Source organism: Lipomyces oligophaga (assembly GCF_038497815.1).
Source record: "Lipomyces oligophaga strain CBS 7107 unplaced genomic scaffold V1516scaffold_5, whole genome shotgun sequence".
NCBI lineage: Eukaryota > Fungi > Ascomycota > Lipomycetes > Lipomycetales > Lipomycetaceae > Lipomyces > [Lipomyces] oligophaga.
The window spans coordinates 1,195,871-1,208,423 of NW_027117789.1; the positions used below are offsets into that span (position 1 = coordinate 1,195,871).

General features: G+C 44.8%; 4 protein-coding genes across 4 annotated transcripts; all 4 read right to left on the reverse strand.

Moving 5' to 3' along the window:
- Positions 1 to 380: 380 nt before the first annotated feature.
- Positions 381 to 7,293, reverse strand: V1516DRAFT_665178 (acetyl-CoA carboxylase; the record flags this gene model as incomplete). The annotated part of the gene is made up of 4 exons (XM_066920655.1): positions 381 to 2,731; positions 2,783 to 4,364; positions 4,416 to 7,055; positions 7,171 to 7,293. 4 exons carry the CDS (start codon positions 7,291 to 7,293, stop codon positions 381 to 383), a joined length of 6,696 nt encoding a protein of 2,231 aa, XP_066777015.1.
- Positions 7,294 to 8,492: 1,199 nt separating this feature from the next.
- V1516DRAFT_677632 (histone-fold-containing protein) lies at positions 8,493 to 9,664 on the reverse strand. Its single transcript, XM_066922623.1, has 3 exons — positions 9,356 to 9,664; positions 9,167 to 9,199; positions 8,493 to 9,102 (listed from the first exon to the last, which is right to left on the reverse strand). The coding sequence occupies exons 1-3, from the start codon at positions 9,361 to 9,363 to the stop codon at positions 8,832 to 8,834; spliced, it is 312 nt and encodes a 103-aa protein (XP_066777016.1). The 5' UTR covers positions 9,364 to 9,664; the 3' UTR covers positions 8,493 to 8,831.
- Positions 9,665 to 9,891: 227 nt separating this feature from the next.
- Positions 9,892 to 11,311, reverse strand: V1516DRAFT_707986 (uncharacterized protein). Its single transcript, XM_066924185.1, has 2 exons — positions 11,024 to 11,311; positions 9,892 to 10,966 (listed from the first exon to the last, which is right to left on the reverse strand). The coding sequence occupies exons 1-2, from the start codon at positions 11,091 to 11,093 to the stop codon at positions 9,987 to 9,989; spliced, it is 1,050 nt and encodes a 349-aa protein (XP_066777017.1). The 5' UTR covers positions 11,094 to 11,311; the 3' UTR covers positions 9,892 to 9,986.
- Positions 11,312 to 11,534: 223 nt separating this feature from the next.
- V1516DRAFT_677639 (Sedlin) lies at positions 11,535 to 12,483 on the reverse strand. Its single transcript, XM_066922624.1, has 4 exons — positions 12,341 to 12,483; positions 12,198 to 12,286; positions 12,087 to 12,148; positions 11,535 to 12,041 (listed from the first exon to the last, which is right to left on the reverse strand). Exons 1-4 carry the CDS (start codon positions 12,434 to 12,436, stop codon positions 11,863 to 11,865), a joined length of 426 nt encoding a protein of 141 aa, XP_066777018.1. The 5' UTR covers positions 12,437 to 12,483; the 3' UTR covers positions 11,535 to 11,862.
- Between the last annotated feature and the right edge of the window lie 70 nt (positions 12,484 to 12,553).

Here is a 12,553-nt window from a genome sequence, read left to right on the forward strand (position 1 = left end):
ACTCTCAAAACTTTTCAATCCAAATTATTTTCACGGACAGCTGTAGATCATGTAAACGAGAATAGTCTAAATTTGTATATACTTATCAGCAAGCCAATTTGAATCAAGAGAATTGCAACCTCATCACCTTTGAGAAAACCCAAATTCAGTCTGAATGTAAACAAATAAGTAAACAAATTGCACGTGATTTGGCGTTCGCTAAGAATAAAAGTCCTTCAAAGCTATCGATAAAATAGCGCTCTATTGCCTAAACTAATTCAAAAAACTCTTAACTTATAGAGTTATATATTTATTCAAGTATCAAACTTATAGCAAATTAAAAAATAAATTACATCTCAAAAATATGACAACACAAATGAATTAATCAGAAACTAGAGTGTTCACTCTTTATCTACAAGTTTCAAAATGGCCTCTCTATCAGACACAGACAAGGCCTTAAGAGACTCCACAAGAACCGATTTATCAGTGCGGACAGTCGCCAATAAATCAGCAACTTTAGCATCCTTGCGAACCGAACTAATCTTAGCCTTAATAGTCGAATCGTTGGATTTGATCCACTCCGCAACATCCCGATCTGAAGTCTCGTCAAGTCCGGCTTCCGCATACCATGCCTTTATACGCGAGTTCCGTTCAAGACGAGATGACTTGGGATTAGCGGTCTCTAGATCTCGAAGTATGTAGTTTTCACCTAAACGACGACTGATACGCCAGTAAAAGTATCGTCGGGCATTGCGCCAATGAAGAACTTGCCGAATGGTGCCCTTGGCTTTCATACGAGCAGCTCGGTCATGAAGATCAGCAAATTGGATACTCACTTGACGGTAAACAGGTAAAAGTGCAGCTTCCCGCTCAACGAGTTTAGCCTTCAGCTGAGACATAGTTGCAGGGTCCAGATCCTTTATCGCCAATTGACGCTTCAAATCGCCATAGACAGGATCAATACGTGCCATAGTGTCGAGAAGTTTCTCTCGCCGATACTTGATACCAACCATACCCTCAGGTTCGAGAACACCAGCTCTAGCCTCTTCATCGGCATACATTTCCATCTGATCAGCGTTGATGGTAGGATCAATTACAACCCAGGAACCACCACGAAGTTCAGCATTAGGCGGAATATAAACAAAGATTGGTTGTCTGTATGCAACAAGAGCATCAACAATAAAGGCGCCATATTTTAGCACTTCGTTGTACATGTCACGTTGACCACCCGAAAAGCCACGCCAGTTAGCCAGAATCACAAGTGGCAGTTGCTCACCGTAATTAAAATCATTGATAGCCTGTGCAGTCTTAAACGCTGAATTAGGATACCAGACTTGGCCAGCTTCCATAGATAATTGCTCAGTAGAATCAGGATTAGCAGGATCAGCAGGAGTAACATTTTCCACTGATCGAGTTTCGACAGCGATGACACCAACTGGAATACCCCCAATACGAGATCGGCCAACAACAACAGTCCTAGCCCATCCACTCAGCGTTTCTTGAAACGCGCCTATATCGAACAAGCCTGGCTCAAATCCTTCATCATCAGTTTTACCTGCGATTAACCACCTGACATCGTAAGTCATCTGCTTAGGCGGCTCATAAACAACATCACGGTCCCATGAATCAGTTGTAGGATGAATAGGAAGAGGAGCATCCCGCTTGCTAGGGACGTAAGACATCCATTCAACAATTTTGACTACACCAGCAAGATCATCGTTGGCGGTCAAATGTGAAACACCATTGCGATACATAATCTGTGTTCCACCCAACTGGAGGTTAGATGTGTACACTTCGCGCCCCAAAAGCTTATTAATAGCAGGAGCGCCCGTAAGAATGATCGGCTGGCCCTCAATCTGAATAGCGCGCTGACCCAATCTGACTAAATAAGCACCAATACCAACAGACCGGCAAGTAACGAGAGTGATCGTGAAAATATCCTTATAAGCCTTGGAAGTAGCTCCGGCAATCAAGCCCGACCCGCGAAGACACTCTACACCAAGACCATCTTCAGCACCAATAATGGCAACAATCTTGAACTGCTCGGCTCCATCTTCAACAATACGCTCAACAGCAATAGTTTTCTTTGCAGCTTCGGAAAGTCCGTTATAGATCGCCGGACTGAGATAAAGATATTTGAAACCCTTTTCTTGGTGTTCGGGATCATTCCAAGCAATAGAGAATAAAGAAACAAATTCATCAGCCACACCAATCCGAGCGCCAGAGTTTGCCGAAAGGTAAATTCGGGGAATGCCAAGCTTACGCGCAAAATTTGTAACAGCATTGAAGTAGTTATCTTCATTAGGACCAAACGAGCCAATCTTGTACGTGATATCATTGGCAACGACAACAAATTGACGACCACGAGGATATTCAGGAGTAATAGCTGTGAAAATCCAACCAACCATACCACAAGTATTTGCGCCTGGTTCACGAGATACTTCTGAAAGTTCACCTGAATCATCCATAATGAGCTCCTTGTACGATAAAATTTTCTCAGGTACTTTAGCCTTCGTAGATCTCCAGCTAGCACGTATGGCTTGGGTAAACAAATCGGGGAAGTCATAAACATATGTGGTACCCATAAGATGAGCTTTGTATCGCTTAGGCTGGAGCCATTCCTTTGTAGGATATGGGGTGGTAATCGGCCGAAGATGCATGTTTCCGGGCTTTCCAAGTGACTTGAAAACCCATTGGCCCTTGTCATTTCTAACTTCGACATAGAGCTCACTCTGAACGACATAACCAGAAACTAAACATTTTCATTAGCATCGGAGCGAAAAAAAATAGAATATAAACTTACCGTTAGTGATAATCGCTCGAAGAGGATAAGGGACATTAGTCTCTGGATCTGTACACATAATTCTAATCTCAGCTCCAGTTACACGTAATCTCCATAATCTTCGTCCGAATCGTTCTAGGAATTGTCCAAAGGCCGCCTCAACCTCTTCCGGAACGAGATGAAAGACTGGCGAAAAATTGATGAAAATATGATTCATATCAGAGTTCTGAGGTCCTATAACCTCAAGCGCATCCAAAATATCAGACATCAATCTATCGGTCTCCGAAATGAGATATTCAGAAGTAGGGATCTCATCACGCAGACGACCGGGACGAACGATGCCGCGCACAAAAAATCGCTTGTCACTAGGAACATCTTTTCCAATAGCTTGATAAACATGGATATTACGATTATCAGTGAAAATAGGCTTAAAGTTGAAATTCGACAATCTTCCCAATTCAAGTTGATAGGCAAGAGCAGGTTCAATATGGCGAATACTCTGATCTTCAACATAATCAGGGGCACGAAATGTGAAGTAGCCTGGGTAGGAGCCGTCTTCATGACCGCAAACGAAAGTGACACGACGCAAAGAACGAGCCAAAAATTCTTCCTTGTTGTCGTCAACAATGTCTTTGATACGAGCATATAGTTCTTCTTCGTCGACATTGGCAGTGGATTTGATGACAATATTACACACGTTAATCAGAGCAGGAGGCTGCGAAGGCTGTTGTGGCCGACGTGCAGAATCCAAGATGGATTGAACACCAAAGGAAAGGCCTCCACTGGTAGGAGCACCTGGTCGACGGGGAAGATATTCAAGTGCACGAGGTAAGGCGTCATCGATATCATCAATATCATCGGCCGGAATGATTACGCCGGACCGTAAAGGCTCGCCGTCAGATTTGCCAACAAGGAAAGTCAAATCAGACACTGATGCTGCACGACGAACCTGTTCTCCATTCTCTGATACCATCTCACTCTGCCCGACAATGTTGTACGCCGGATTTGCAATATGAGACAGCAAGAACTTAAATGTAACAGCAGGAGAAGACTCGCCAGCATTCTGATACTGTAAATCAACAATATTATAAGCTCGATAAGCTCGACGAGTATAAACTTCAAGAGCTGCCAGAGTAATGTATGGGTCAGGATGAGCAAAAAACTTTGGTAAGACATCGAAAACAATATACTGCGAATCAATGACCTCCTTCAAAACATCTAAACTGGGCAGTCTGTGTTCAAACCCGGTTTGTCCATATCGCGACTCGATAACAGATTCCCGAAGAATATGTTCAAGCTGCGAAGTACGCTCTTGGAGGGATGGCAAAGCACATTGAATAAGAAGTTCACGGGCCTTCAACGCCACAGGAGCTGTGGCTCGAGAGTCAAGCTCTGTGAATCGTTGTAAAATCGGGCGCATATATTTCGCGACATCCGATAAATCCGTTTTATCAGATCTCAGAAGAGCAAGAATAGCAAGAATAAGATTATTTTTCGCACCAACACGGCCATGCGAGAAAACAGTCATGACAACCTTGGCGACGTCTTCCTTGTTTTCATCCCGAAGTCTGAGAATTACATCTTCTTCACGAATATTTGAACCCTATATCTGTTAAAAACCAAATTCACGAATCAGCAGAACAATTCAACTTACGGAGAAGAGCGTTTCAACGTTCAAATAATCTTCGAGTAAATCTCCTAAAATCTTGAACTCATGAACTTTTAAGCCATCTTCGTATCGCTTAGTAATCGACATCAATGGCTCTACTGTCTGCTGGAAAATCTGTAGATCCTGACCGACAATCTCCTTTGAGAACTTGTCAATAGAGCGCAGAAGAAGCTTCGCAGGAAACTCAGATCCTCGCGACTTTGCTCTATCAACAATGCCTGACAGATTCTGATCAAGAGTATGTGGAAGACGACTATGCAGGGCTGAAGATTGAGCGGACCATTCACTGTAAGGCAATTCACTGCTTCTTAGGACAGTCATGAGCTCATTTAAAGTTGCTGACATCGCAACTTGATTATCAAAACCCTTTAAAATATTTTGTAAGGTACCAAGAAGAAGCTGGAATCGCTGAACTGGTTTGTTACCGGTAATCAAGGGAAGACCAAAATCAGGAAGTTGGCCCTCAAACGGTTTGGCATGTTTAACCCGCAGAGGATCATCCAGAGCCAAAATTCCAAGGATGTCACCAGCTTCTAAGCTTGCTCCAGGTTGCTTAATTAGCTGTACAATACCATCTTCCTGGGCTAGAAGAGGCATATACATCTTCATAACCTCAACTTCAGCAAAAGCTTGGCCATGTTGGATATGTTCGCCATTCTCGACAAGATACTTGACAAGCTTGCCAGGAGAAGGGGTACGAAGTTGAGTAGGATCGTTCTCCTGTTCAAGCAAGCAGGTCTTTGAGTCCACACTAAGTCGGGTAGTCCCAACCTCCTCTTTCCAGTAGACGCTATGACTCTTACCGCCAATGAGAATTAAAAGTCCACCGTCACTGAGAGACTTGACCCCAACCTGACATTTGGAGCCATTGATGAAAAGCTGGTACGTTTCAATAGCTGAACGCGTGACTGTAAATTTATACCGCTGACCCTCATAAATGAAGTCGACTGGATAAAGAGTTTTCAAAATCTCTTTCGACATAACCTGACCCTTTTCAAGAGAGTATTGATATTCCTGGATACAAGCTTCGGAGGCGAGATGAGCCTTTGTGATAGCACCGCAAATAACGGCAATAATCGGATCGGGACGTTCGGCGGTCAACTTATGCGAAATCAGTTCATCAAGCCAACCAGTAGTGATCTTATTCGATTCAAAATCAGGTGTCTCCAGGAGTTTGATGAGATATTCAACAGTTGTACGGAAGTCACCACGAATGGAAAGTTCTTTGAGAGCTACCACCATATGTTTCCGACTAGCACTTCGATTTTCGCCGAATGCAAAAATGTGACCAAATTGAGAATCTGAAAAGGAGTGAATACCTCCTTGATTTCCAACGGAGAAATAACCCCACACATTGGAGCTTGAACGGAAATTCAGCTCATGCATTACACCGCTGGACGGCTTAAACCCTTCTCCAGGGTCTTCAGAGGTAATACGACAGGCTGTGGTATGACCTTTCGGAACAGGCCGCCGCTGAGTTTGTAGAGAGCCTTCCTTTGAGAAATCAAAATCAATCTCAGTTGCAGTATGCGGATCAACTCCATAGAAGAGACGAATATCCCGAATGCGGTGGAGGGAGATACCCATAGCAATCTGAAGTTGAGCGGCAGGCAAATTGACACCGGTAACCATCTCTGTAGTGGGATGCTCGACCTGAAGACGTGGGTTAAGTTCAAGAAAGTAGAACTTATCATCGTCATGAGAGTAAAGATATTCGACGGTTCCAGCGGAAACGTAGCCAACAAGTTTTCCAAGACGTACAGCGGCTTGTTCCATGGCATTAAAGGTTATGGGATTAGCAACTGTGACGGGAGCTTCCTCGATAATTTTCTGATGTCGACGCTGAACCGAGCAATCACGACCAAACAAGGAAATGTTGTTACCGTATTCATCCGCAAGTAACTGAACTTCGAGATGGCGAGCATTTCCAGCAAGCTTCATGACGAAGATGGGAGATCCAGGGACCTCTCCAGCTACTTGAGCAAAAAGAGATCTAAAATTCGCTTCGCCATCGACTTTTCGAATACCTTTACCACCTCCTCCTTCTGAGGCTTTGATCATGACCGGAAATCCAATCTTGCGAGCCTTTTCGAGGGCTGCATCGGCAGTAGCGGTACAACCCAAAGCATAGACATCATCAGAAACGGTGACCAGATTTGTCTTTGGATCAACAATAACTTGGTCCACGCCTGTGCCAGACCATGGAATACATGGCACTGATGCATGCTGAGCGACAATGGTGGAGGAGATTTTGTCACCCAATGAACGCATTGCTGATCCTGGAGGACCAATAAATACGATTTTCTTTGGAGAAGCTGCGAGAGACTCGGGTAGCAGGGGATTTTCAGATGCGTGACCCCAGCCAGCCCAGACAGCGTGAACGTTCATACGTTCTGCGATGTCGACAATGAGCTCGACGTTGGCGTAGTTGTTGTTGTTTGTGCCGCCTGGAACTTCGACATACTGATCTGCCATACGAATGTAATCGGCATTTGCTTTGAGATCTTCCGGCGTGGCCATGACCGTGAAGGAGATTGCACGCTCGTCACCAAAAGTCTCGTACGCCCACTTTCTGACTGAGCGGATCTCCTTGACAGCAGCGATACCATTGTTGGCGATGAGAATCTAGCATATATTAGCGAGAGACGGGTAAGTAAGAAGCAAGATCGAGCGATCGAATGTCTAGAGATCCTAGAAATTCGCGCGCAAAGACAATCTCGACAAGGGTGAAAGCACATACAGAAGTAATAACCGTGTGGCCGCCGTGAGCCTGCACGAAGTCTTTGACGGCGCCGCTGGGTGCGACATCTACTGTATTGAGACCGATAAAGTGGGCGGGGAGTCCTGCATAGGAGGGAGCCATGGCGGAGAGAGATATAGAGGAATTGCGAGGCAGGCAGATGAGATGCTGCTGGAGAAGCCGGGAGTGGCAGACGGACCCAAACTGCTGGCGCTGGTTCACAAAGGAGGCACGCGTGAACGAGTACGGGTGGTTGGCAGACAGGCGGACCGAGAGTGCCGGAAGGTGAGCGAAGGGCGGTCTTTTATAGAAGAAATGCACCAGCGCAAACAGGACCGAAGCAACAGCGGAGCAGAGATTCTGTGCTGTACTATCTAGCGCAGAAAGAGGTACCTCGCAGTTGCAGTATAGTCCGGCAGATCGACCAGAGAGTAGCTAATTGACTGAGCAGCAGGAGACTCTAAATGCCAGAAAGCACTGATCAGAGGGAAACCAAGCAGAACTCAGCAAAAATATGAATGAAGAGGAAAGAGGAAAACAAAAAAGAACAGACAAGAAGGAAAGAACAAATAATGGGGTGGAGAACGAGTGAGCCAAAAATGTAGCAAGACCAGTGCCGACAGTAGCAGTGCGAGTACGCGACGTAGTAGAAAGCTCCCTGTTCTCCCGCCGCCTAACAAACAAGAGCTACGCGATCACTTTTTTTTTTTCCTCTTTCTGATCAAACTTTACTTTGGGGAACGCCTGCACTTTGCGCCTGTCCTACCGGGGCTTGTATTGGGGAGTTGCGCACGAATCCGGAGCCGCACAGCGATTCGTGCCACAGCGACCAGGAAGAATGGGGCATAAAGACAACGGCGGCGGGGGCATGGGCTCAACAAAGATGCCCCAGCGGGAAGTAAGGACGGTCGATCTTCAACTACTACGGTGAATGACGGCGCGCGGAGACAGATGCAAGACAGGTTGTCATGTCCATGACGACGATAAGAGATGACGAAATTACTACTATTGTTTGCCTTTCGACAGGGATCGGCTGCGCAATAAAAGACACTCAACAATTACAGAATTAAAAAAGGCGAGCAGGAAAGGGACGCTTTGCGCGTCCCCAGCAAGACCCTGTCTGAATTCCCCTCCACTTTTTTCTCCACCCAGGCTGGCTGTGGTTTTTGGCAACTACGATCTCCGGCTCAGTAGTGTAGCAGTTGCTGGAGGTTGGTTGAACGGCACCTTGTGGTCGCCGCACTTCGTATGGCACTTTACTGTACAGTAAGGTAAACCATGGTAGAGTACGGCACAGTACTAGAGCAAAGCTTGATACCGAGTACGTAGTTGGGATGCGGCAGACGAGCGCAACGCCAGCGCAAACACAGACAAGCGAGCATCCGGGAGCCGGAACGGAGCCAAATCCGGCAGCAGCAAGGAGAAAGTAAACTAACTATATAAGAATGTATTGCATTGCAGCTGTAGATATCTGAAGAAAACAAAAAAAAATAAGGTATAAGGTCCATAATTACCTCCACTACCCTCTCTACCCTTACTACCCTCACCATCGTACATTATAGAGAACTCCATCGACAGCACAGCCGACACGAGCAATAACCACAAACCAACGCCAGCCATAGTAAACAACAAACCACATCATCAAACACAGTTCGAGAAAACTAACCACCAAAACCGTAAAGAGTGCGTCCCTGGCGCTTGAGTGCATAGACAACATCAAGCGAAGTCACAGTCTTACGCTTCGCATGCTCAGTGTAGGTAACCGCATCGCGAATGACCGACTCAAGGAAGGACTTCAGAACGCCACGGGTCTCTTCATAGATGAGCGCAGAAATACGCTTGACACCTCCACGACGAGCCAAACGACGAATAGCGGGCTTCGTGATGCCCTGAATGTTGTCCCGCAGAATCTTACGGTGACGCTTAGCACCGCTGCACGTGAACGTCAGTCATGTGATGGATGACATATATATTATGTAACAAGATGTTAACTTACCCCTTGCCCAGTCCTTTTCCTCCTTTGCCACGTCTATGAAGGAGCGTTAGTTGCTTTGTTGCCTGAGTGAGGAAGACCGCGGGAGAAGCTGACGCTGAGAGCAGCAGCGAAGGTGACGGTGACGATAAAGCAGCAAATACCAACTCAAACACCAGCTCCGGCCGCGCAGAAAAACACAAAAATACATACCCAGACATGATTTAATTATCAGATAAATAAAATAACAAGGAATTAAAAAAACAATCGGCTAAACAGAATATCGTAAAGCGAGGAAATTAAATAAATTTAGCTGCGTTTATGCGATTCTCACACAAACAGAGCACAGAAAATAGCACGACAGGCAACAGAAAAACAAAATAGAAAAAGTGGGAAATCCCTGCCATTTTATACTGAAACTCGATCATTCCGCATCAGCAGGGCCTCCCCGCGGCCGGCCGCGCCCACAATGAGCCAATCACAAGCGCAGTCGTTTATTCCCAAATTCGCCGCCGCTTTTTCTCAAATAACAAGCTCACTTTTGCACGACGAACGGGAGCGCAATTTTCCTTGAAGTTTCGGACAATGTTTGGTCACGTGTTTTGTGATGGATCAGATCACGTGGATTTTTGAGGAAGGAGACTGGGATTGAGTCCTTGATTGATTATTGCTGGCGACTGTGCTAGCTGGGAAAGAGTCTGTATGCCCGAAGTAAATATGAGCTACTTTACAAGATTTCATACGAATCATAATATACTATACAACATTCATTATACAATATGTAGTGTTCGATTTTCCGACTCTATACAAAAACCACCTATTTACGCCCCCATTGCATGTCTGTCTAGGCAATTCCATACAGCTCCTTCAGATTATATTTCTCCTTGACAGCGTCTAGATCCGCCTGGAGATCGGCTCGGATGTCGTCTGCGGCCCAGCTCATATCGATTGCGTCCTGGACGACCTTCACCCACTCTGCCACCGAGAGACCCATCTCCAATTCGACCGCCTCGTAGTTCTCGTCGATATACGTGCTACCGAAGTATGATGGGTCGTCAGAATTGAAGCATACTTTGACTTTTGCGTCCAAATATTGTCTGATGGGAGACTTGGGAATCGACTCGGTGACCTTAAGCAGAACGTTTGAGATCGGGCACATGGTAACTCCGACCTGTTTATCTGCGAGCAACTTAACGACCTCAGGAGCATCACGGCATCCAATGCCGTGGTCGCAGCGTTCGATCTTCAGCAATTCAATACTGTCGCGAACGTACTCTGCGGGACCGATCTCTCCCGCATGAGATGTTACGTGCCACCCTACAGAGCGAGCAAAGTCGCAAACCTCGATATACAATTTGGGAGGACATCCTGCTTCGCTAGACGATAAGCCGACACCAATGATGTACTCTTTGTACTTCACAGCATCCTTGAGTAAAGTCATCATTTTCTCGGCAGAATATTGTCTCAAAAGTGTGAGGATTAGGCCGCTTTTGATTCCGAAATCCTTCTCCGCCTGTTGGCATCCTTCGTACAAGCCCATGACAATTTCTTCCAAAGGAACACCACGTTCATAATGTTCCTGTGCTTCGAAAAACAATTCTGCGTATTTCAAGTTGCCAGTCGAAACACGCTTGAAATAGGCGTAGATCAGGTCGTAAAAGTCTTTACGTGTTTTGAAAGTGGAATGGCCAAGGTAGTAGAGCTTCAGGAACTCTTCCAGACTTTCAAATTCACAAGCCTTGCGGATTTCGGCTGCGCTCTTGAATGGAATTGGAACTTCGTTTCTGGTTGCCAATTCCATCATTAATTCGGGCTCAAGCGATCCTGGATTGGTCATTAGATTTTGAGCCAATTAGTCGTAGTCCGTGAATATCTTCTTACCTTCCAGATGCATGTGGAGCTCCACCTTTGGAAGGTCTTGAATGAACTGCAACTTTGTTTTCTTATCCATCTGCTTGCGTTAATAACGAATACCACGTTTTCCTCTTAAACAGATCTCTCACTTTACTTGAGTGTTTGATTTCAGCCGAAACTAGTCTGAACTTGACTCAAAGTCACTAAATTGTAGGCAAACGTGTCTCCAATCAGTCTTTATATCCTCTTGCCTATTACGCTCGAGCCATTCTCCCGAGCTTTTTAATCGCTGATAAGTTCAACAGTCTTGATCCCAGCTTGATAGCTTGTGCACGTGATTCGTTGTAGTGCAAGATTGTCCGTTGGATCAAGCCTCAACTATCTATCAAATTAAGAACAGATAGTTGAAGTTTGGAGTCTGACAATATTCAAAGGAATCAAGATTTGGAATTTATTTGATTGGAACTCTGGAAATAAAGCTAACTTGAATGCCCAATCCGTGGCTGCCAAATGAGAGCTAAATGAATATGCGAAGGCCCTCCGGTGAATATTACATTTATTGTATATTCAGTAACAAATTGAAAACAAACAATATACGGGAATTCTACTAAGAATCAAGCCAGAGAACATCACATATACCGGTAGTCTGTGGATAAAAGGAGCAATTTAGTAATTCTCTGCAACCTTTTTAGAGAACACAAACCGCCATTCACGTTCGCTACCTTGAGTCACTATCGTTTTTCAGAGCTTGATAAAATAATTTTAATAATATCGCGATGTATTTTTATCAAAACAAAACTCGAAACCTTAAATGCACCTAACGCCTTTTGAATGTCTACATTATACCAATTCGTAATCGGTCTGACCTACAGGTACTTTTTGGCCAGCATGCGGACCCGTTGATCAAATACTTTACTCGTTATGGGTTGATCAACTGAATAAAAAGGAGACATCAAAGTCTTCACATAGAGATCGTAGATATCAATGAAAAATTGTCGGATCGCGTCGTCGACACGCGATTCATGCAGAAGCAGAAATTTTATATCTAAAGAGTTAGCTAATATTCAGATTATATACGCGGTTAGCATACTTCCAGCAGTGATGTATGAAGAAATTAAATAATTGTAGAATTTATCGATAACTTTCAAATGCCTATTAAAGTAAACATCATGTAATTCAGTGATTCACTCTGGCGACTCACATTGCATTGTTCGTCCACTGAACCTCCTCGACAATATCTAAAGAAGAATGAACAATAAATGGACACAACTGTTTCATGTCTGGTGCGAACTGATAATTTGTAGTGTTAGCTCTCCTCACATGGCATTCATGTTATAAACCTACTCTTGAAGTACCATCACCACCCAGTCTGTACGTGCCAAACTCAAGATCGTAAACAGAGTTGTCTTTAGACCCAATTATAGCTAAATAAAACGACATTGCCGTATATTTCTTCTCCAGAAAGTAACTGCCGATCAGTTCTTTTCTTTCTGATTGTATCAGTCTTCAGCAGAAATTGCTGCTGCCTTCGATTCAATAGGGCCACTCTACACAATC

Bases quoted from the DNA above. Each gene is read 5' to 3' on its own strand.
- V1516DRAFT_677639 (XM_066922624.1), bottom strand. From the start codon at position 12,436: ATGTCGTTTTATTTAGCTATAATTGGGTCTAAAGACAACTCTGTTTAC. The intron at 12,287-12,340 runs GTAGGTTTATAA...ACAAATTATCAG, and splicing joins GTGGTGATGGTACTTCAAGA to TTCGCACCAGACATGAAACA. The intron at 12,042-12,086 runs GTATGCTAACCG...CTAACTCTTTAG, and splicing joins TTCATACATCACTGCTGGAA to ATATAAAATTTCTGCTTCTG.
- V1516DRAFT_707986 (XM_066924185.1), bottom strand. From the start codon at position 11,093: ATGGATAAGAAAACAAAGTTGCAGTTCATTCAAGACCTTCCAAAGGTG. The intron at 10,967-11,023 runs GTAAGAAGATAT...TGACCAATCCAG, and splicing joins GCTCCACATGCATCTGGAAG to GATCGCTTGAGCCCGAATTA.
- V1516DRAFT_677632 (XM_066922623.1), bottom strand. The intron at 9,103-9,166 runs GTAAGTTAACAT...GTTCACGTGCAG, and splicing joins GGAAAAGGACTGGGCAAGGG to CGGTGCTAAGCGTCACCGTA.